Here is a 24069-nt window from a genome sequence, read left to right as displayed (position 1 = left end):
AGAGAATGTGAAGGAGGGGAAAAAACAAACAAAATACGCACTGGGATTTTTGATCCATGCCAATTGCAAGAATCCGATGATGGCCAATATCAGTCCATTGAAATGCTAACATTTTTTTTTAAGCAAACGCAAACATGTCAGTTTTTAATTTATACATTCAGAAAAAGTTCTCTACTATTCAGAATTCATGGGAAATTGATAAAAAATCGGCTACATATTTTTCCTGTAACTGAATATTTGTTTTTGTTATGTTTGAATTGACTTCTATTTCAATTATTGAAGTTTTCGCATTTTCTGGGAACTATTTTTCTGAATTGATAGACAAGAGCTTTGGAGATGGGGAGGAATTTACGAAGGGATAGATTATTGCTTTGGGTAGAGAGCCTGGAGATGCTGCTTTTCGACACCATCGGTTTATTTGGAGTAACTATTTTGGTGAACTGTCTGAACGAATCTCTCATCATTCAAGGCGACTTACTATTGAAAGCTCCCGCAATGAGGACATCCCTATCCGAAGTTCTCATCGAATCTGGTCGTCAAGTTTTCTAAGGGGATTATTTAGGGAGCGAACAACTAACACCTTCACCCAAACAAAACCTCCTGTCACTCTTGGGAAAATTTGGGTTACATATCTGGATCGCTGATCTTCTTGATGTATTCTAAAACCAGTTTGAGTATACTTGCTTCTTATATTGTTCACTAATGAGGATTGTGGACCCTCTTGTTGTATTTAGAGGTTTTGTCCAATTAATGAGTTGAGATGGTTTTTATTAGGTTCCCCAGAAAGAAACTTAGGTCTTCTAAAAAGGTTTATCTAAGTTTGCTGTGGAGCTTTTTCGCTAATGACATTAACATACAATTGTCGACTTGGGTTCCTCAGCTTAACGTTACGAAATGTTACGTCTTCTGATGACTTTTTTCTGCAATAAAGAAGTTAGTTTCCTTAGCTTAATCCGAAGAACTCTTACGTCTTCTGATGATATTTGCCTGCAATTAACAACTAAGGTTCCCTAGCTTGACCTGAAGAACTCTTACGTCTCCTGATGACATTCGCAAATGGTCAAAGTGGAAAGGCTTTTTGGCTAGACCTGAAGATGTTTTACGTCTTCTGATGACATTTGACAGCAATTAAAGACTTGGATCCCTTAGCATAGCCTAACGAAATCTTTTGTCTTCTGATGATATTTGCCTGCAATAAGAACGAAGGTTTCTCAGCTAGACCTAAAATACTCTACTTCTTCTGATGATATTCGCTGATGGACAAAGTGGATAGGTTTATCTGGCTAGACCGGAAGATCTTTTACGTCTTTTGATGATATTTGCCTGCAATTGATGACTTGGGTTCTTTAGCTTGACTTGAAGAAAGTAGGTAGCCAAAAAGCTTATCCACTTTGTCCATCTGCAAATATCATCAGAAGACTTACGTCATCTGGTGATTTTCGCAGATGGACAAAGTGGATAGGCTTTTTGGCGAGACCTGAATAAATTTTACGTCTTCTGATGACATTTTCCAGCAATTAGAGACTTGGATCTTTTAGCGTAGCCTAACTAATTCCTTCGTCTTTTGATGATATTCGCCTATGGACCAGGAGGATAGGTTTTTTGGGCAAAACCTAAAAAAAAGTTACGTCTTCTGATGACATTTCTCAAGAATTATAGACTTTGGATCCCTAGCTTGACCTGAAGAAATCTTACGTCTTCTGATGATATTTGCCAGCAATTAAAGACTTGTATCCTCTAGCGTAACCTAACGAATCATTTCGTCTGCTGCTGATATTTGCCTGTAATTAAGAACGAAGGTTCTTTAGCTTGACCTGAAGAACTCTTACGTCTTCTGATGATATTCGCAGATGGACAAAGTGGAAAGGCTTTTTGGCTAGACCTGAAGATTTTTTACGTCTTCTGATGACATTTGGCTGCAGTTGATGACTTGGGTTCCTTAGCTAAACCTGATGAAATCTTTCGACTTCTGAGGGTATTTACCATTACACGAAGTGTTTAAATGATGCTTCGCTTGACCTGAAGAAATATTACGTTCTCTGATGCGTTTTTCCAAAAACCCTGAATCAACTTCACCATTTGTAATTAAAATTCACAATTCTTGACAAAATGTGGAATTGCAAACGATGAACAAATTAGTCAAAAACTTGTGTCCTAATGTTCCTTACGGGAATTTAAAAAGGAAACGGTTTCCAAGTCAATTCAAGTAATTCATTATCCAAACAAGAGAAAATGCTTTCTTTGCAAAATAAATTTACCGTCACACTTTTCACCCTAGTTACCATATTGTAGCAGCATTTTATGCTTCCTTCTTTCTTCTTCCAACGTGACACTCCTCTTTTTGTCCCCTGAATTATTCCATTAAGTCCTTTCGACCGTCTCTCTGCCCAGAGCGACAAAAAAGGGGGAGCGCGAATGAAAAAAGAAAGTAAAAGAAGAAGTAAATAAAAGAGCCATGCCAGGGGAGTGTCTACCCTCCGCGTTGGGAATACCGATTAGCGTCCACGTGGCTTGGCTTTGCTTTTGGCTTGGCGTGAAATTCAAATCGCTCTTCCCCTCTCACTCTCTCTCCCTCTTACACAGCCTAACGATAAATATGTATGCGAGGCAATAGGAATGAAGCACCAGGCAAACTTTGGGCCTCAGATGCAAGAGGTTTTGCCGGCGACCTATCCAAATTGCTTTTATAATTTTTAGCCATCCTCTGGGACTCGTTATACTCCCCGAACTATATAACTTTCTTTTCATTTCATTCCAAGGGATCCAAGAGAAAAGTCTAGAATGAGGAAAAGAATACAAAAAAAAGAACACTTTTAGTATAGCTTGAGCAAACCTCTCCGATTTCCTCCACTCACTGTTTACTCAATAAACAAACCCCGCTGAGTTGGCGCCATTAGATAGAATATGTATCATAAAACTTTCCTCCTAATATATTTTGATTTCCAAATTACAAAAAACTTTGCGACACTCTTCAGAAATAAAACTTGTCTTAAAAATTTTTAAATATCCCTTTGATATTTATCGAAAGCATTTATTTAGTAGATCTTATCTAATTAATTCAATATTTTTCTTTTTACATCCTTATTCACACTAAGAATACAAAAATTACCTTCATAAACACTTCATTATTATGTACACCAAAGAAAAAAAAAAGTCGCGTATTATTAATAATTCAAAATTGCATTTGGTTCAGAAAAAATTATACACGAGGCATAATTACCAATTCAAATTATTGATCGATTCAAATGCGGCTATAAATTGAGAAGAAGAGAGAAAGAGAGATGGGAAGATAAAGTGAATGAAATTTCCTTCGCGCTTTAATTTCACCGGTTTTGTGCGCGTCCCGCATTACGAAGAAGAATGTTCGTTGATCGTCTCACTCCGACGAGCGAAGGGAATGCATCCGACGAGCGGTTTATCGCAGCCGTTTAATTAAATAGAATTCAAATCTGAATGGACATCGACTACGACGACTCTTTTTTGTGCAGCAAAAAAAAAAAAAAAAAAAAAATTGCAACCGAATAGAAGGAATATAGAGGGATTATAAAATATTCAGAGATGAACGAATAATGAATATAATTAAAAAAATATTGGAGGGGAATAAATATTTATTTATTAAAATAAATATTTATTTTAATAAATAAATATTTATTCCCCCTCAAGTGTCATAAAATGTTATGGTAACTAATCTTAAACAAATATTTTTTATAAAAAGCTTCCTCAAGGGTTAAATGGTGGTTTACAATTTCTCCACTTGAGAACGTCAAGGTCGCCACCAGGTGGCGGAGCAAATTCCAAGAAAGATGTGAATTGCCATCTAGCGGTGACCTTGGCGTTCGCAGGTGGAGAAATAACCTTCATATTGAATCTCATTGTTCGTCAATTTCCTAATTTAAAAATTATTAAAAATATAGACATAAATATAATATGTAAATAAATATCTGTTTTATAAATATTTCATATATTTTATAAATAATATAAAATTCATAAATATTGTATTACATAAACATATATATATATATATATTTATATTCATACAATCGTGAAAGCAAATTAACAGCGTGCCCGAAAGTAACTTAAATTTAAATCCCGCAGCGCTATTTGCATGTTATTACCTTGTTTACATATTTATTTAATAGAGTTCACTACCCGAGGGTAAAATTGTTCCTCGATCCAAAAGCAAAACATTCCCTTTTAATAACGAATTAAAAGTGATTTATAAATTAGTCGTGAGAGAGAAAAATCACTTTGTTATTTTAATCCCCTTTCTTCCTATACATATTTAATTAAATTTTACCTTTCTTTAAAATGAAAATAAAATAAATGATGAATAAAAATAAGGAAATAAATAGAAGAAAAATAGTCAAGACCCGTTTTTAAATTGAAAAATAGATATAAATTAATTAAATTTACCTCTTTATACGATTCTACGATTTATGTAAATTTAATGAAACTATAAAAGTTAATTTGCTTTTTTCTTCACTTTTCGTCACGATTATAATCTTATAATTATAAATTATATACAGGCCTCGGTTATTATGACTTTTTTGACTTTTTTCAAATATTTTTCAAAAGTTTCAATTTTCCTTTCAAATATTGCAACAAAATACCACATTTTTTTAGTATGAATTGCAAAATATTTCGATTTTTCTAGTGTGAAAAATAGCTACTAACACAATTTTCAAAAATTATTCAAAAATAATTTTTCTAATTAAATTTTCAAAAATATTAATATAATACAATATTAAAAAGATTTTGAATAATTGAATTTTTTTAAAATTTAATGAAAAATAATTCATTTTTTTCTAATATTATTAAATAGAATTTTTAAAAATCAACTTTTGAAGAAAAATTTGAAAATTTTGTGAAAATAATTAAATTTTTAAAAAAATTTATTGAAAAATCAAGTGTAAATTTATGAGTAAATATGAAAATTAATGAAAACTTGGTTCTAAAAAAATTATGTTAACATTTTTTTTTTAAAGTAATTTTTAGCTTTTTTTTCATTATAAATTAAAATTCAATTATTTTCCATATTTTCAAAAATATAATTTCCAAAATTCAAATACCTATATAGGTACAAAAAATAATACAAACATAACATTTTTTAGAATTATTTTTAACATTTTGGAGAAAGCAATTAAATTGTAAAAATTTTTAATTAAAATTCTTCAAAAAAATTACTTAGTTTTTTTTAAATTGTACGAAAAATTTAAAATTCTTTTAAGAAATTCAATTATTTTCGAAAAAATTTACATTAGAATATTTTTAAAAAACTAATTCTTAGAATTGTTTTATCATAATTTTTTAAGATTTTTACTTATATCTTTTAAGAAAGTAAATAAAATTTTTTAATGATTCTTATATTAAACGAAGAAATCATGTTTATATTTAAAATTAAAATTCTTCAAAAATTTGATTTTTTTTACAATTTTTCTAAAAATTCAATTATTTTTAAAGATTTTTATTAAATTTCAATTATTTTAAAAACATTTTACCGAAAAATTCAATTTTTTAAAAAAAATTTTATCAAATTTCAATTTTTTTAAAAAGATTTTACCAAAATTCAATTGTTTAAATAATTTTAATTGTATATATATATATATATATATAATTGAAAGACATTTTTAAAAAATTATTTAAAAATAGTTTAAAAAAATTAATTTTAAGAGTTTCTTTATTATAATTTTTTAAAAATATTATACCTGAATAATTTGAAAAAAAACATGGACAATAATTAAAGTTAAAGAAGATAAAAATGTTTGTTGCAACACTGAATTAAATTAAAGGATTTTTTCGACTTTTTTGTATTTTTAATCGACTAAAGCGACTTTTTTTTGTGTCTTATCGCCTTTTTTTTGTATTTTTAATCGACTAAAGTGACTTTTTTGTGTCTTATAAAGTCGATTCGAGGCCTGTATATAAAATTATTTGTTTTTAATTTAAATTTACTCACGTGTTTGTGCATTTCCACATTGAGACCGTACGCCATCTCGTAATACTGCAAATAAAAGACAATTTTTTTTTTAATATTTAACATATAAATTAAGAAATTAAATAGAAATTAAAAAAGCAAATTTTTCTTAAAACCTAATATGCTTAATAATAATTATAAATTATTGTTTTTGTTGGAAAGTAAAATTATCGATTCTTTCGAGAGTTTAAAAATAAATATGTCGACAAATTTCTTTCAAATATGATCAAATATGATCAAATATGATCAAATATTATCAAATATTATAAAACATTACAAAATATTATAAAACATTATAAAATATTATAAAACATTATTAAATATTATAAAACATTATAAAATATTATAAAACATTATAAAATATTATAAAATATTATAAAACATTATAAAATATTATAAAATATTATAACTACATCATCATGTTCGAGTTTAATAATTAAAAATCAAGTTAGTTTATAATCTGATTAGAATAAAAATTAATGACCCATTTCGCTGATAAATTAATTACTAAGCGGTGTCTGACATTTACAATGATTAAAATATAGATAGGGAAGGGGGGTTGGGATTGAGATATAAAAATAAAAATGCTTTAATATATATCTATATTTATCCAGATGAAACATTGACTTTTTTCCGCCCTCCTCTCTCTCTCTCTCATCTGTCTGTCTCTCTAGGGTTTGAGAATGAAAATAGCTGAAAATGAATAACGTTAAAGTATCGTATTTTAATTTAGTTCTGACCTGGATGATAAAAGTGTCGAGCTTGTCGGGACAACATTATCTGGTAAATGGATTAGACGGTGAAAATCTGAAGCAAGAAAAACGGAAGGGAAAAAAGTGAAGAAAATAAAAAAAAAAAGGGAGGAAGATGAGAAAAACCTTTCTTAAATAGACAATGAGGGTGAGAGAGAGAAAGATGGAAGAGGGTTGGAAAACGAGAGTCTGAGAGAAGACCGGTTTCTCGTAACATCGTTTCAACATCGCATGTACAAGCCAGACTATCGAGTCGCTTAACTAATTCTTAACAGCCTTCGGGGTTCTCAACTTTCTTTATATTCTCGAAGAAAATAATTTCTTTCAAATAGTTTTTTTTTTTTTTAAATTTTTTATAACACTATTTGTTAAAACATTTCTATTATTTTTATCAATATTGTATCATTAGTAATCACGAAGGTAAAACAGACACATCGCAAGTCAAGGCTCTCGTTCACATATTAAATTCGAAAATATAGAAATTTACATTAAAAAAAAAAGAAGCCTGCATGGCTGTGTGGTATGTGTATTCGTCCTCCGTCCCATAGGCCTTGGGTTCGAACCCCCGTGCGTGAAATTTTTTTTTTTCGACAGAAAAAACATGTCTTTAAATTACAATTACTCGACGGTAGTTAAAAAATAATTTATTAGGAAAATAATAATAAAAAAAAGGATGTTAATTCAATGTATAGTTTCGAAAGCGCGTATATGAGTGAATTGAGGTAAAAAGACGCATGGTCGCTCGTCCAGTGTGTATATGTTTATTTTAACGGCCTGAATACAGTCATTGCCCATAAAGCAACGAGCGTTGAGAATGACCTTTATTGCTTCACGATCGTAAAGCGTGCACCTCGATATGTCCCCGGGTATGCTCGCTTAAAGACTTTAATACTTCTGACGACCACAAAAGTCACCCTCAAGTTTTTTAATATAAACCGCACACAAACAACGAAAACGACAAAAATAGCACAAAAAAAAAGTATTTTTAACACCAAAATTCAAATCTTGAATTATTATTTAAAAAAAAATTGTTAAATCAACTGTAGGTTAACCTGACATCTGGCGGACAGTTTATTGGCGCGAAATTCAAATCAACTCTATATATAAAATAACACAAAAATTCTAAGAAAAATAAAAATTCAAAAAGGGTCAAAATATTTTATGGCTATTGAATTCCTCACAAAAAATTACTTTAAAAATAATTTTATTGAATATTTAAATCATTTCTTCAATATAATTAAAAATAGGTGTACCCTCCCCTTAAGTACCTATTTAATTATTCAACAATTTTATGACAATTCTTCAAGAATTGAGTTTCTACAGATTCCTGCACCGACTTTTACCGACACTTTTTAGCCCAGACACGAACCGGAAGTTAATCAAGTATTATGAAAAAAAAACGATGTCCAAGCATCATTTGCTTTTTTTAAATAATATATAATAACCGTAAGCGAATAAATTATATATAATATTAATAAAAATTTCTTTTTAAATATTTGTTAAATACTCAAGAAAAATAAAAAGTAAATCGTTGTCTCTTGAAATGTTTTCAATTTTCTTTTTTTCTTTTGCTGTAAGTGGAAAAAAAGATGACTTAAATCTGTCTAGTTTCTTGAATCAAGTCAATAGAGCGTTACGTTAGTATATTGGAATAACGTTCTCCTCTGGTTTGAGTTAATTAGTATTCAGCTTTCAGTGGTAGCAAGGAGTTCATTAATTAAAGTCCAATTACATGGGCGAGATGAAAAGAACCGAGAATCTCCGGGGTTGAATCCTCTACTTGTGCATTTTACACTTTGAACGTTTCTTCCTTATTTCCCTCTCCTCTCCTCTCCTCACCCTCTCGCCCTTGTTATCTTCCTTTTCTTTAGCTATAGAAACGAGAAACTTTTCCCTCTTCGTTTTAGTATTATAATTCACCTTTACTTCTCTCTCTCTCTCTCGCTCGCTCGCTCTTTCGCTCTCAGCTCGACATTTAGTTAGATCACTTAATAGTTACGTAATGACTTTATTTGATCTTCGTTTAATTAATGGGCGGCCTGTTTGATCGCGCCCCCTTTACAACCACGTGGACTATCGTCGACGTGTGGAATGTTTGGCGTTAATTGTCCACATGTTCTCTACTTCAAAATTGAGTGGTATTCATCGATATATATATCTCAAACAGTTAATTCTGCTTTTCTCTTGTATTAACATTTTTTTTTGAATTATTCTCTTTAGATAAAGGATTTTTCCTTTTTGCCAAAAAATGGCAAATAATGGCGAAATATGACACTAAATTTAACGAAGTGTGGCAAATGGAATTTTCCCACGTGAAAATGGAAAAATGGGCAAAAAATGGTAAATAATGGCAAAAAATGGCACTAAATTTGACGAAGTGTGTCAAATGGAAATTTCCCACGTGAAAATGGTAAATAATGGCAAAAAATGGCGAAATACGGCACTACATTTAACGAAGTATGGCAAATGGAAATTTCCCACGTGAAAATGGAAAAATGGGCAAAAAATGGTAAATAATGGCAAAAAATGGCACTAAATTTGACGAAGTGTGGCAAATGGAAATTTCCCACGTAAAAATGGAAAAATGGGAAAAAATAGTAAATAATGGCACTAAATTTGACAAAGTGTGGCAAATGGAAATTTCCCACGTAAAAATGGAAAAATGGGAAAAAATAGTAAATAATGGCACTAAATTTGACGAAGTGTGTCAAATGGAAATTTCCCACGTGAAAATGGAAAAATGGTCAAAAAATGGTAAATAATGGCAAAAAATGGCACTAACTTTGACGAAGTGTGTCAAATAAAAATTTTCCACGTAAAAATGGAAAAATGGGCAAAAAATGGTAAATAATGGCAAAAAATGGCACTAAATTTGACGAAGTGTGGCAAATGGAAATTTCCCACGTGAAAATGGTAAATAATGGCAAAAAATGGCGAAATATGGCACTACATTTAACGAAGTATGGCAAATGGAAATTTCCCACGTGAAAATGGAAAAATGGTCAAAAAATGGTAAATAATGGCAAAGAATGGCACTAAATTTGACGAAGTGTGGCAAATGGAAATTTCCCACGTGAAAATGGCGAAATATTGCACTAAATTTGACGAAGTGTGTCAAATGAAATGGAAATGGAAATGGAAGGGAAATGGAAATTTCCCACGTAAAAATGGAAAAATGGGCAAAAAATGGCACTAAATTTGACGAAGTGTGGCAAATGGAAATTTTCCACGTGAAAATGGCGAAATATGTCAAAAAATGGCGAAATATGGCACTAAATTTGACGAAGTGTGTCAAATGGAAATTTCCCACGTAAAAATGGAAAAATGGCAAAAAATGGCACTAAATTTGACGAAGTGTGGCAAATGGAAATTTCCCACTTGAAAATGGAAAAATTAGCAAAAAATGGTAAATAATGGCAAAAAATGGCACTAAATTTTACGAAGTGTGGCAAATGGAAATTTCCCACGTGAAAATGGCGAAATATGACACTAAATTTAACAAAGTCTGGCAAATGGAAATTTCCCACGTGAAAATGGAAAAATGGGTAAAAAATGGTGAATAATGTCAAAAAATGGCACTAAATTTGACGCAGTGTGGCAAAGTATTTTTTACATTGTCAAACTATGGGCAAAGTATGACGAACCATGGGAAGATGAAAACATAATTTTTGTTTTCTTGCTTCGACAATTTTTTGCCCGCATATAGTTTTAAAAATATACAAAATACGTCTTTCTTCCCCTCTCATATAGTATAAGCCATACTTTGCCCATAGTTTGAAAATAATGTAAAAAATTAATTCTTAACGCGCAATATTTAAAAATTAAAGAAAGAAATAAAATTTCGTCTCTCTCTCTCTTTTTTTCGCTCTAGGGTTATTCTTTCTTTGGATTATAAACAATTTAGCTCGTCACGATAGGAATCTAGATCGATATCCACCTCGTAATCAAAGCCAGAAGACTAATGGATCGACCCTCTTCGAAGTTTGCTCTTTGCAAGATAGTTATCATTGGATCACATCCACCGGATATAGTCTATATATATATATATATATATATATATATATATATGTATATATAGAACTAACTTCAAAGGCTTAATCGTATTTCATGAATGCGATACCGTTAATGAAGAGACTTTAGCCTTTGTAAATGCAATTCAGCTATTATGTTACGTTGGAGAAAATTAAAAAAAAATTAGTTACATTCTCACGAGGAGAGGATTATTTAAAAAAAATTGTATCAAATTTGATACAAGTCAGCAAATTTTGTTTGAGTATAGTAAATAGAGACTTGTAAAATTGTGATAAGAATATTTCAATTTAATCCTATATCATTGAGATAAAAAAAATTCAATACAAATCTGAAGTCGGATTTGGGTTTTTTGGGTTGTCAATTACGAATCTAGAGTCAGATTGTGAAAATTCAAAATGTCGGATCCAATATGGTGGACTATGAAATTAAACACCATGAAAACTCACATAAAACTTATCACTCGGGAGTTTTTTGGGTTGCTGAACACGAATTTGAAGTCAGATTGTCAAAATTCAAAATGGCGTATCCAATATGGCGGACAATAGAATTAAAAAACAAGAAAATTAGCTTGAAAGCGATAACTCAGGGGTTTTTGAGATTGCTAAACACAAATTTGATATCAGATTGTGAAAATTCAAAATGGTGGATCCAATATGGTGGACTATGAAATTAAACACTATGAAAACTCACATAAAACTTATCACTCGGGGGTTTTTTGGGTTGCTGAACACGAATTTGAAGTCAGATTTTGAAAATTCAAAATGGCGGATCCAATATGGCGGTCGATGGAACTAAAAAGCATGAAAATTAGCTTGAAAGTTTAAATTTTTTTCGCGTCAATATATAGTGTTTTTATTAGATTTAACTTTAATCTAAATTTTGCGGATTAATTAGTCAATATTCTATTTAAAATCGATAATTTGCAATTAGTGATGTTTACTTATCCCTGGGAAACAGTGAATTTCGTTAATTCAGATTTTGAGATTATATAACTATACATAGTCTCTTGTTGTGCGATCATGATTTAATCAAGAAAAACAAACGCTACTGTACACTCGCTTCTGTATATATATATATATTTTTTTTTTAAATTTTTTTTACCTTTTTTTTGCTCATGTCCATACAAAACACAAAACCATACATAACTGAGCGACTGCATAACCATACGTTACGTGACGCGCGAGTACAATCTCACCTTAGAATGCATATATTTTTGCCCTATATGTGTATACTTGTGTATATAGTTCAATTCCTACAGTCAATTTACTATTGACTCGTGTATTCGTGCTCAGGACCGAGCAAATTGAAAATTTGCATTCAATGCAAGCATTTCAATCTCTTCTTCAATTTTTTTTTTATTTATTTTTTTTTTTTGACGATTTTAAAATACAACTGATTGGTGAACATTGAAATATCGTGTTTTTTTTGGTTTGATAAAAAGAAAAAAATAAGAAGAATAATTTAATTTGTATAAATAAATTGATGGAAAAGAATAATTTTCTATATTTGTATTTTTTTTTGCGGGAATATAGTCTGAAATGGAAATAAAATATAAATTTTTTTTCTGTGCAGAGAGAGAGAGAGAAAAAGACCAGCTGAGCTGTCTATTATCGATTGTTTTTTTTTTTTTTTTTGCTGTTCATTGGTCTCAAAGTGAGCTTTAAAATGCTTTAAATTTGCAATGCGAATTTTCGTTGCCGATTTCACGATTAGAATTTCAAAAAGAAATTTGAAACGATAGATTGTACATATATATATATAGTGAATGTAAAATGAAAACGAGGTATGATTTTTAGAATTTTCCATGAAGGACATTTGACTGTTGCGGGTCATATTATTCAGTGTATGTAAAATTTATTCTTTTCTTGATTTGTTATTTTTTTTCACATTGGATTTTCTTTCAAGTGCAGAAATCAAAATTGCAGAGTCGGTCTTGAGAGGGAAATTTAATTGTATAGGACTGATTTCGAATCTAATTCTAATTTTAGTTTCAATTCTAAAGTTTATTCAGGTTTTCATTCTGATTTTTATTCTAACTCTGATTCTGGTTCTGCTTCTAATTCTGAATTTAATTCTTATTCTGATCCGAATTTTGATTCTCATTCTGACTCTAAATTACAATGCTGATTTTAATACTGATTCTAATTCTGATTCAGGTTCTAATTCTGATTCTTATTCTAATTCTGATTCTAATTCTAATTCTGATTCAGGTTCTAATTCTGATTCTAATTCTGATTCTGATTCTAATTCTGATTCAGGTTCTAATTCTGACTCTATTTCTGATTCAGGTTCTAATTCTGACCCTAATTCTGATTCTAATTCTAACTCTTAATTATAATGCTGATTTTAATTCAGATTCTGATTCTAATTCTGACTCTAAATTATGATGCTGATTTTAATTCAGATTCTAAAACTAATTCTGATTCAGATTTTAGTTCTGATTCTAATTCTGACTCTAAATTATAATTTTGATTCTAAGAGTGGTTCTAATTCTAACTTCTATCCTAATAATTCCAATTCTAATTCCTACCTTAATCATTTTAATTCGAATTCCAAATCTTATCCTTATATTTCTAAATTATATTCAAAGAATTTTATTTCTTATTTTAATTCCTTTCTTAATAAGTTTAATATTTTAATTCTAATTCCAATTAAAATTCTAATTAAAATTCTAATTCTGATTTTTATTCTAATTCTGATTCTTAGTCTGATTCTCATTCTGATTCTAATTTTGACTCTACTTCTGACTCTACTTCTAATTCTAATTCAAATTCTACTTTTGATTTTAACTTTAATTCTCATTCTAATTCTGACTCTACTTCTAATTCGTGATTTTAATTCTAATACAAATTCAAATTCTACTTCTCATTTTAACTTTTAATTCTGATTCTAATTCTGATCCTAATTCTGAAACTGATTCTAAGACTGGACGTAATTTTAATTTCAAGTATAATTTCAATTCTAATTCTAATTCCTATCCTACTATTCATAATTTCAATTCTAATGATTCTTGAGTCTAATAGCATTCTTTGTAATAATATAATTATATTATGAAACTAGATCGGAAAATTTTTCAAAACTCATTACAATAAGTATTTTTGCGGAAGATAATCTAAAGTACTTTGATAAGAATATAGGATCATAAGACAAGCACTTTTCGAAAATCTGCCCGCGCAGTCATAAACTTGACGAGCTTGACAATTACATGAAAGAATCGTAAAACGATAATGCCCCTTGGGGTCGTCTCAAATAACGGACGAGACACAAACACACATACACACATTTATACTATATATATACGTCCATAAAAGAGAAGAATTCTCGTATATGCGGTCTCAACTTGAAAACAAATCCCTTCGAGTAGCTTCTATTGCTGGGGAATGAGAAAACTGTGAGGAAAAATGGAAAACTCTCACTCTTTCTTTCTCTCTCTCTCTCTCTCTCTCTCTCTCTCTTTGTATTTCTCTCTCTATTTTTGTCTCTCTTTCTTTTTCTCTTACACTTTCTATTTCTCTCTCTCTCTTTCTCTCTCACTCTATTTTTCTCTCTCTTTCGTTCTCTCTCACTTTATTTTTCTCTCTGTCACTCTCTATCTCTCTTATCTCCCTCTCTGTTATTCTCTCTCTTTTCTTTCTTTTTCTCTCTGCTTTTCTCTCTCTCTCTTTTCTTTATTTTTCTCTCTGTCTTTTTCTCAGAAAAAGCGAACAGAGAAAGAGATAAAAAGAAAACAAAAAGAAAGGAAGAGAAAGAACAAAAAAAAGAGAGAGAAAGAGATAAAGAGAGACCGAAAAGAAAGAAAAGAGAAAAAAAACAGAAAGAGAGAGAGAGAGAGAGAGAGAGAGAGAGAGAAAAGGAAAGAAAAGTAAATGTTCTGAACAGGGTCAAACTGTGCGGAAACGTTCGCGAGACCGAAAGGAAACGCCTGTCCATTTGGTCTCCCACGCTCATTTTATCTGGAATACAGCAGTCGAAGCTTATACCAAAAAAAAAAAAAAAGAAAGAAAGAAGAAGAAAAAGAAAACAGCTCTCGAGAGACCGTGATGAAAATTCTCGTCACGTATTTTCCGCTCGATCATATCCTTCAACTCTTACCCATGTTCCCCCTTCTTCTTCTTTTTCTTCTTCTTTTTAACTTCCCTCTCTCTCTATTTTTCTCCCTTTCCTTCTCTCTCTCTCTTTCTCTCTCTCTCTCTCTCTCTATATATATGTATACGTACATACACATTTCCTATTCTGAAATTTGTAATCTTTTTCATTGTTCCCCAAGAAATTCAAGAAACCATTTCTTAAAATCAAGATATATTTGTGTACAAAAGTGCAATGAGTCTTTTTTTTATTTTTTCTCAAAAAAAAAAAATATGTGTTTTTATATTATCTTCCATCATCCAAGTTTTTGAACAAGTTTTACGAAAAATACAATTTCTTATTGTACAAAAGTTTTTTGTCCATTTTTCATTTCTTATCTTCTTCTATTTTTTCGAGCGGAAAAATGAGAAAAAGTATATATTATGTATAAATAAAAAAAGAAAATAAATCCGAGAGGAAAAGAAAAGTCAAATAAGCAGAAGAATTTGAGCAAAATATGGAATTAATATTGCATGGCAATGTTGCTAATATTGCAAGGTAATATTTGCAATTAGTTACTTTTTGGATATTATTTTCCACCTCATTGAATAAGCTTATATAATTTACTTATTTCTAATTTTTTTTTCTTTAAATTATTTATTCAGACTTTGCACTCGTTAATTAATTTTTTAAAAAAATAGCAAAAAGTAGCTTTTAAACTACAAAAAAAAAGTAGTAAAAAAGTTGCCATCGAAAAATTAAACATGCGACGACAAAAAAAAACTTGTTTTATATCATTGAATTTTCGGCAATAATTTTGTTATTTATCTTTAATAATTGAATTTTTTCGAAGAATTATTTACGTAAATAATTGAATTCTTGGGAAGAATTTTACTAAAATTTGAAAGAATAATTGAATTATTTCAAAAAAAAAAAATTTAATTAAAATTGTATTTAAAATAATTGATTTTTTTCGAACAATTTTATTAAAATATTTAAAAATAATTGAATTCCTGTGAAAAATTCTAATATTTCTGTAAATAATTGAATTCTTCCAAAGAATTTAAAAAAGAAACAATTTTTTTTTAAATAATTGATTTTTTTTTTTTGAGGAATTGAAATCAAATTTTTAAGAATAATTACATTTTTTAAGCAATTCTTATAAAATTGTATTAAAAATAATTGAATTCCTGAGAAGAATTTTTATATTTATGAAAATAATTGAATAGTTGCAAAGAATTTAATTAAAGTTTTTAAAAATAATTGAATTTCTAAGAAGAATTTTATTATTTATGAAACTAATTGAATTATTGCAAAAAATGTTATTAAAATGTTTAAAGAGAATTGAATTTCTGTGAAAAATTTTGTTATTTTTTAAAAATAATTGAATTCTTCATAAAAAATTTTATAAAAATTATTTTAAATAATTAATTTTTTCGAAATATAATAAATATTATATGGAAATTTAATTTTAAATAATTGAATTCTTGTGAAATACTTTATTTGTGAAAATAATTGAATTTTTCAATTAATTAATTTAAAATTGTATTAAAAATAATTGAAATTCTTCGATGAGTTTTATTATTTATGAAAATAATTGAATTCTTGCTTTGAATATTATCAAAAATTTTTTTTTTTAAAATTGAATTTCCTTGAAAAATGTTATTATTAGTGAAAGTAATTGAATTATTGTGGAAAATTGTATAAAAATTTTGTTAAATAATTGATTCTTTGAAATTTTTTTGAAAATGCTATTCTAAATTTATTATTTATGAAAATAATTGAATTTTGGATTAAGTTTATCAATTTTTTTTGTAAATGCTATTCTAAATTAATTGAATTTCTGTGGAAATTTTATTATTTATATGAAAATAATTGAATATTTTGGATGAATTTTATTAATTTTTTTTCTAAATAAATTGAATTCTTTTGCGAAATTTTCCTGAAAATACTAGACATTGAAAATAATTGAATTTCAAAATATTTTTTTGAATAAATAATTGAATCTTAAAGAAATTGATTACAATTTTTTATATAATTTTTATCTCATTCAATTTAAATTTTCTGCATGCTCAAATTTTCTTCTATTTGCACTGTAAAAAATTTTTCGGAATTTTTTCCGAAAAAATACGGACAGCACGGAACCCCAAACGGTGGAAATTTTTCCGAATAAATAAAAGGAATTATCTACCATGAATTTCGAAAATATTTCCTACTATTTATTCGGAAATTCTACTTAAATCATTTGAATATTTATGTAAAAAATCAAAACTGTTTATATTACATTCTGATATATTAAAATAAATGTAAATTAATTTAAAAAAAATTATTATTTACATTTTTACGGAAGTATCTATTTATCTATCTACCACGATTTGAACTGTCAGCCTTATAGTGCTGTCTGTGCGTAGGGTTTTTTTTAATGGAGCCTTCAACCATTGGGAGCGCACGCTTAGACGCGCTCGACCAAGGGAGGCTATGAGAATCTGCTGCAAAGTATCAGTTTTAAGAAACATGTGGAGTAAAATCTGTTCTTTCTAACTTCTATGGAATTTCGAAAGGTTCAATCTCTTTAAAACTGTTGACCAACCGATTCATAGTATTGTTAACATTTTTTTTCACATTTCCGTTAAATTTAGGATATATATATATTTAGATTTTTGAGGAATATTTGAGAACTATTTACTGCATACACAGACACATTTTTATAGAAAAATTATTTTTCTTATTTAACAGTTTTTAAATTTAAAACAGTAAAAATAAACTAATTATTTTTCTTCAAATTTAAGTAAGTGAAAATGCTCTTAGAAAAGTTACGTCATAAGTCTTTCACGTAAAAAAGTACGTGCATGTAGACTAATTCATAAATGATTTTTCATTTATTTTTAATTATATATATATACTTATTATCTTACGTGGAATACTTTTGATGTATTCTAAGTAAATTTTCACTTTTTTTAGATTTAAAGAGTAGTATATAAATACACATATCGGATTTTTTTCTTTAGTAATTAGTGAAAAAAACGTTGACTAATAATTATAAATTAAATGTAAAAAAATAATTTATTGATATACTTAACAAATGGTTAAAAAAGTCAAAATTCGATAATTACTTAACAGACAATTTTTACTGATTTTTGCTTTCAAAATTGAATTTTTTACTAATTCAGATTAGGAAAGAAGAAATATTTCCTACTAAATATTCGGAAAATGTGTATTTCCTCTTAACTTTGGAAATACTTCCAATTAAGTATTGGGAGAACTGTTCTTTTACTTCGCTTCAGAAATATTTCATAATAATACTGGTGAAAAATCCACTATCTTTGGAAACTTTACAAAAAATTATGGAATAATTTCCGACTTTTGTCGGAAAAATTATTTTTCCATTTAACTTTGGAAATTGTTACAGAAAAACTGGTAAAAAATCCGCGATCTTCGGATACTTTGCCGAAAATAAAGGAATAATTTCCGGTTTTTATGCGACTAGTATTTTTCCACCTACTTTCGGAAATATTTCCTATTCAATATTCGGAAAAACTGATTTCCCCCTAATTTCGGAAAAATTACCGTTTATATTATCGGATAAAATTCAGAAATTTTTTACAGTGTGGATATTCAAAAACAAAAACAAGATAAAAAGAAAATAATAAACATATTCAAATACCTTCTTTCTTTCATCCAGTTGCATTAATCAAAAGGAAAAAATAAAAAAAAAAACTTAAATTTTTATTTTTAAAAGACCCCTCTCTTATTTCTTTTGCGCATTGAAATATTTGCACGTACGTTTCTGATCGAGAATCTTGACTAAAAGTATATTCTTCTTTTTTTTCTTTCTTTCATGCATTCGTAAAGAGCAAACAATCGATCAGAGAAACAGATAAGGCGTCATGGAGTGACATCCTCGTGAAATATATGTGCAACTCAAATGCGGCGAAAGTATTATACGGAGTAACAGTTTCGAATAGCTTGTATATTATTTATTATTTATATATACAAGACGTGTCACGTAACATTCTATGTAACAGTAAAATTGAAGGTGATTGAGCAGGTGTTACTGTACGCCTTTTGTGAACAAAATTCTGAACCGTAAAAAATAAACAGTATATTTATTGTTGAATAAACCATATATAGCAGAGTGCTACCTCTATATGGACTCAAAACAAGACTTTATTACCAATTATATTTGCTTTTGAATTACAAAAAATTTTTAAGAACTTCTTTTTCTCTCTACTCTATGCTTTTGAATACACTTTGCACATGCGGCTCAAAAATAAAACTTGTAGTCAGGGTTGGACCCTTTTTACAAAAAGTTATAAATAAAGTTCAAAAGGTGGACCAACCCTGACTATGTTCCCCTAAATAAAAATATAAACGTTTAAAAATATAAAAATACAAAAATACAAGATTAAAAAAATATAAAATGTAAAATAAAATACAAGAAAATGAAAAAGCTGGAAATCTTTTTAAGTTCCATAAAAATTGGGTATGCTTTTCAACTTCTAGTATACACAAAGGTTACACAAGTGATTGAGGTCACATTGACTCGAGTAAATTCTGAAAAGCTCTACAGCAAGATCAACCTACTTCCATGTATACACTTTGGTAGAAATTTTCTCAAAATAAGTATAACTCATGGCAAATAAATAAATATATGTATAGGTATATATATATTTTATAAGCATAATTTTATATACTATATATATATATTATAAACTATATATATTTATTTATTTGTCATGATATATATGTATATATAGTATATAATGAAGATACATGTGAAGCAAAGTATATAATGATGATGTATGAACTAAACATTTGACTATTATACGTATATTTTCAACATATAGATATGTACAAGATACATATTTATATATATGTATGTATATAACAGAAGTCATATAATAACTAACATCCCGTATAGCGTGCAATAATTCACAACAACCTGTTTATATGTCGTGTTTTCTGCACTTTAATTATGCAACTAGAACTTTCATCCGAGTTCACTGTATGTATATACCAGACTTGCACTTGTAAAAGTAATTGACTGTTTTAAGTTTTATCGACTGGGGAGAAAAGTTATTTTATACTTTTTATAAAAGTTATATTAAATTTTCACATACCATAACATAGTGGCGCTGTAGATCCGTCTTTTCTTGAACCAGCTTTTCAAGCTCCAATTTTAAACTGCAACAAACAAAAAAGAAGTAACATTAATTAGTAAATTTTTAATTTTTAATAAAGGAGGAGGAAATTAAAATGTATTTAATCCTCAATTCGATTCAATTTGGTACCAAATGTTCCCACATTTGGTACCAAATTAAATCGAAATGGTACTGAACTTGGTATCAATTTGGTATCAACTGTAACCACACTTCGATTCCAGTCGATTTGGTACCAAATGTTTCCACATTTGGTACCAAATTAAATCGAATTATTACTGAACTTGGTATCAATTTGGTACCAAATGTAACCGCATCCTAAATTCGACTTAATTTATTGGTACCAAATGTATCCGCATTTGGTACTAAATTAAATCGAATTGGTACTTAATTTGGTATCAATTTGGTACCAAATTTAATCGAATTGGTACTAAATTTGGTATCAGTTTGGTACCAAATGTTACCACATCCTCAATTCGATTAAATTTGGTACCAAATGTTTAATCCAATTAGTACTGAACTTGGTATCAATTTGGCACCAAATATAATCACATCCCCAATTCGATTCAATTTGGTACCAAATGTTTTTACGTTTTGTACCAAATTAAATCGAATTGGCACTGAACTTGGTATCAATTTGGTACCAAATGTAACCGCATCCACTATTCCATTCAATTTGGTACCAAAATGTATCCACATTACCAATTCGATTTAATTTGGTACCAAACGTGGAAACATTTGGTACCAAATTAAATCAAATTGGTACTGAATTTGGTACCAAATATAATCACATCCCCAATTCGATTCAATTTGGTACCAAATGTTTCCACGTTTGGTACCAAATTAAATCGAATTGGTACTGAACTTGGTATCAATTTGGTACCAAATATAATCACATCCCCAATTCGATTCAATTTGGTACCAAATGTTTCCACGTTTGGTACCAAATTAAATCGAATTGGTACTGAACTTGGTATCAATTTGGTACCAAATGTAACCGCATCCTAAATTCAATTCAATTTGGTACCAAATGTTTCCACGTTTGGTACCAAATTAAATCGAATTAGTACTGAACTTGGTATCAATTTGGTACCAAATGTATTTTCCCCATTAAAGTACAGCATATCAGAAATGACAATACACAAAAAATTGATAAAGTTCTAAAATTAGTAGTTGAAAAATCGTCGCCAAAAGATACAAATTTCTCAAAATGCAAATTCTTCGTATACATATATATATAATTCTAGATTTAATGCTTCATTAATTCCTCACAGTAGATCCGTTACTTTACGATTATATCCTAAAATTGCTGAAACATTAACTACTGCGAAAGCACTTACAAAATTAATGATTCATCAAATTCTCTAAAATCTGTATCAAAATGCTATAAAGTTAATGTTATAGCAAGATTTCTACATAGTACAATCCGCTGTTTAGATTATAAACTTGTCTTTTTGATTTCAAAACAACTTTTTTTGTCCTTTTTCACAAAAGAGGTAAAAAATCCATCATTGTTTTAAGAACGTTCCAAAAACGTTTTTAGAACGCTTCATGTCTGGCAAAACTGATGTCCCAAAAACGTTCCATTGTTTTTAAAACTTTTTAGAAACATAGAACGTTTTTGGAACATTATTTGTCAGACAAAGAAACATTCTAAAAACGATTTTGGAACGTTCTTAAAACAATTATGGTTTTAATCTGAAACTGGGATCTAGATATGTTTTTGATATTAGAATCTAGGCTAAGCGTCGAAGAAAGTAGGAAAATTGACAAGAATCAAACAATTGTTTGAAAATTTTTAGGTTCATAAAAAATAGCAAACTAGATATGGTATTTTCGCCAGTAACCCCAGTAACAAACTAGATCTCATATACACCGCGAACGACACCTAAAATTGAGAACAAACATAGCGAAAGGGTACATGGTAGAGCCATTAAAACGCACAATCAGTGCAGCCGTGGCAGACATTGATAATGACCGATAATGATTGCCACTATTCACGCGCGCATGCTCTTGTGTATATGACAATGAATATTATTACACTCGCTTCTGAATACTCATACACATACGTGCAAAACACTCATATATACATTGTATTATGTACATATACACATACATTGTTCATATGATCGCGTGTCATCATTTCTACTGTATTATTTTGCGTGTTACGCCCATTTCTCATCTACGTGTCTGTCTTTTAATTTAAAAATGAGTCTCTCGACATTTTTCCTTTTTCCTAGAACACGACAATCATTTATAAATCGTTCACGTTACTTTAACACTAATCATTCGTTGTTCTCTTTTTTCTTTTAGAGTCACATAATTCTTCAATAAAAATTTTCACCCAATTAAGTGGTAAGTTTGAGAAAATTGCACTGCAAGCTTGCTGCAAGTGGCAAATGTTTTCGTATTTTTGAAAAAGGGGGTAAGGACCAAAAAAAATTTCTTTTTCAAGCATTTTTGATATTGGACTAGTTTTCAATGTTTTTCTTGCTCGCTAAACACTATCTCGGGTTCTAAAATAATCTATAAAGTCAGCGTTTTGAGAAACGTGGACGAAAATTTGAGAATTTAAAAAAAAGTGGGGGTAAAAACCCTAAAAAAATTTCTCTTCCTATTTTTGATATGGGAGTGATTTTCAATGTATTTTTGCCAACTAAACACGATCTCGGATTCTAGGATTATCTAACACGACAGAATTTTGAAAAAAAGTGGAGGTAAAGACTAAAAAATTTGAGAATTTCTGAGAAAAGTTGGGCTAAAGACCCAAAAAAGAGAATTTTTGAGAAAAGTGAAGGTAAAAATACTTTTTTCAACTTATTTTTGTCATCAGAATCATTTTAAATGCTTTTCTATCAACTAAAAAAGATCTCAGGTCGCAAATTTGCCAAAAACGGCAGATTTTTGAAAAAAGTGGGGGTAAAAACCCGAAAAAAATTTTCTCTTCTTATTTTTGATATGGGAGTGATTTTCAATGTATTTTTGTCCGCTAAACACGATCTTGGGTTCTAAAATTATCTAGCACTTCTGTATTTTGAGAAAAGTGGGAGTAAACATTCCAAAAAATTGCAAATTTTGAGAAAATTCGAGCTAAAAATTTTTTTTTCTGTTATTTTTGTTATCGGAGTTTGGTTTCTAATTATTTTTTATCCGCTGGACACAATTCAAGTTCCAAAATACGCTTAAAACGTCCGTTTTTTGAAAAAAGTGGGGGTAAACACCCAAAAAAAAATTTTTCTCCTTATTTTCGATATTGTACTCGTTTTCAATGTATTTTTACCCTCTGAACACGATGCCAGGTCCCAAAATTGTCCATAATGTCAAGATTTAAAAAAAAGTGAATGTTAATCTTAAAATTCTAATGGGAAGATATAAAAAATTAATTCCACTTGAATAAGGGGACTGATAATTTTTCATTTTTCGCAAATATAAAAAATAAATGTATGTTTCTCGTTCGCGATACAGTTTAACATTTTATATATCTATCTATATGTATATATTATGTTGAATATTGTACATGTAAATAAGTTTCGTGCAACTTACAATCCATTAAAACTTGACTTAACCTCCGTCCTTGCGTATGTACACTTGTGTTGATATCAGCAAGTTAGAGAACGTATCTACCTTAACGTATGCGCACATGTTTATGTATATATATATATGTATGCACATTGTACACAGCCCCGAGGCCGGCGACACGAAACAGTAATTTAAGTTTCCGTCGTTGTACAGCACGTGACTTCTCGAATTAACACATTAAGGACCTTCTCATAAATTAACACACCAAGAAAATCGTCTAATGCTCATTTCTAGACTATGATTTCTACGTCACACCTGCTATTATTTATTTAAGAAAAAAGTATTTTAAAAAAATTTTTTAAATTTTTTAGTTTAAACATTTTTTTTTCAATGTATAAATTTTTTAATTAAAACATTAATTTGTTTTTTTAAAAAAACTATTATATAATAATAAATTATCATTTTAACTAATTTAATTATTTTAAATATTGACTTTTGAATAAATAATTTTTAAAAATGTTTTTCTTTTATTATTTTTTTTTCAATTAATTTCATTAATCTAAGTTGA

General features: G+C 28.9%; 1 protein-coding gene across 3 annotated transcripts in view; it reads right to left on the bottom strand.

The window, feature by feature from the left end:
* LOC122506487 (protein groucho-like) overlaps positions 1-24069 on the bottom strand; it is a 143759-nt gene that overhangs the window by 48505 nt on the left and 71185 nt on the right. For all 3 annotated transcript variants that reach the window (XM_043618700.1, XM_043618703.1, XM_043618701.1), the window contains exons 3-4: positions 19944-20007; positions 5957-6001 (exon numbers count right to left, since the gene is read on the bottom strand). In XM_043618700.1, the coding sequence (XP_043474635.1) occupies positions 5957-6001; positions 19944-20007 (109 nt within the window). The remainder of the gene's footprint in view (positions 1-5956; positions 6002-19943; positions 20008-24069) is intronic.

Source organism: Leptopilina heterotoma, unplaced genomic scaffold, assembly GCF_015476425.1.
Source record: "Leptopilina heterotoma isolate Lh14 unplaced genomic scaffold, ASM1547642v1 Lhet_42, whole genome shotgun sequence".
NCBI lineage: Eukaryota > Metazoa > Arthropoda > Insecta > Hymenoptera > Figitidae > Leptopilina > Leptopilina heterotoma.
Note: the sequence above shows the minus strand (reverse complement) of the source record. Positions and strands in the feature narration are given on the sequence as shown.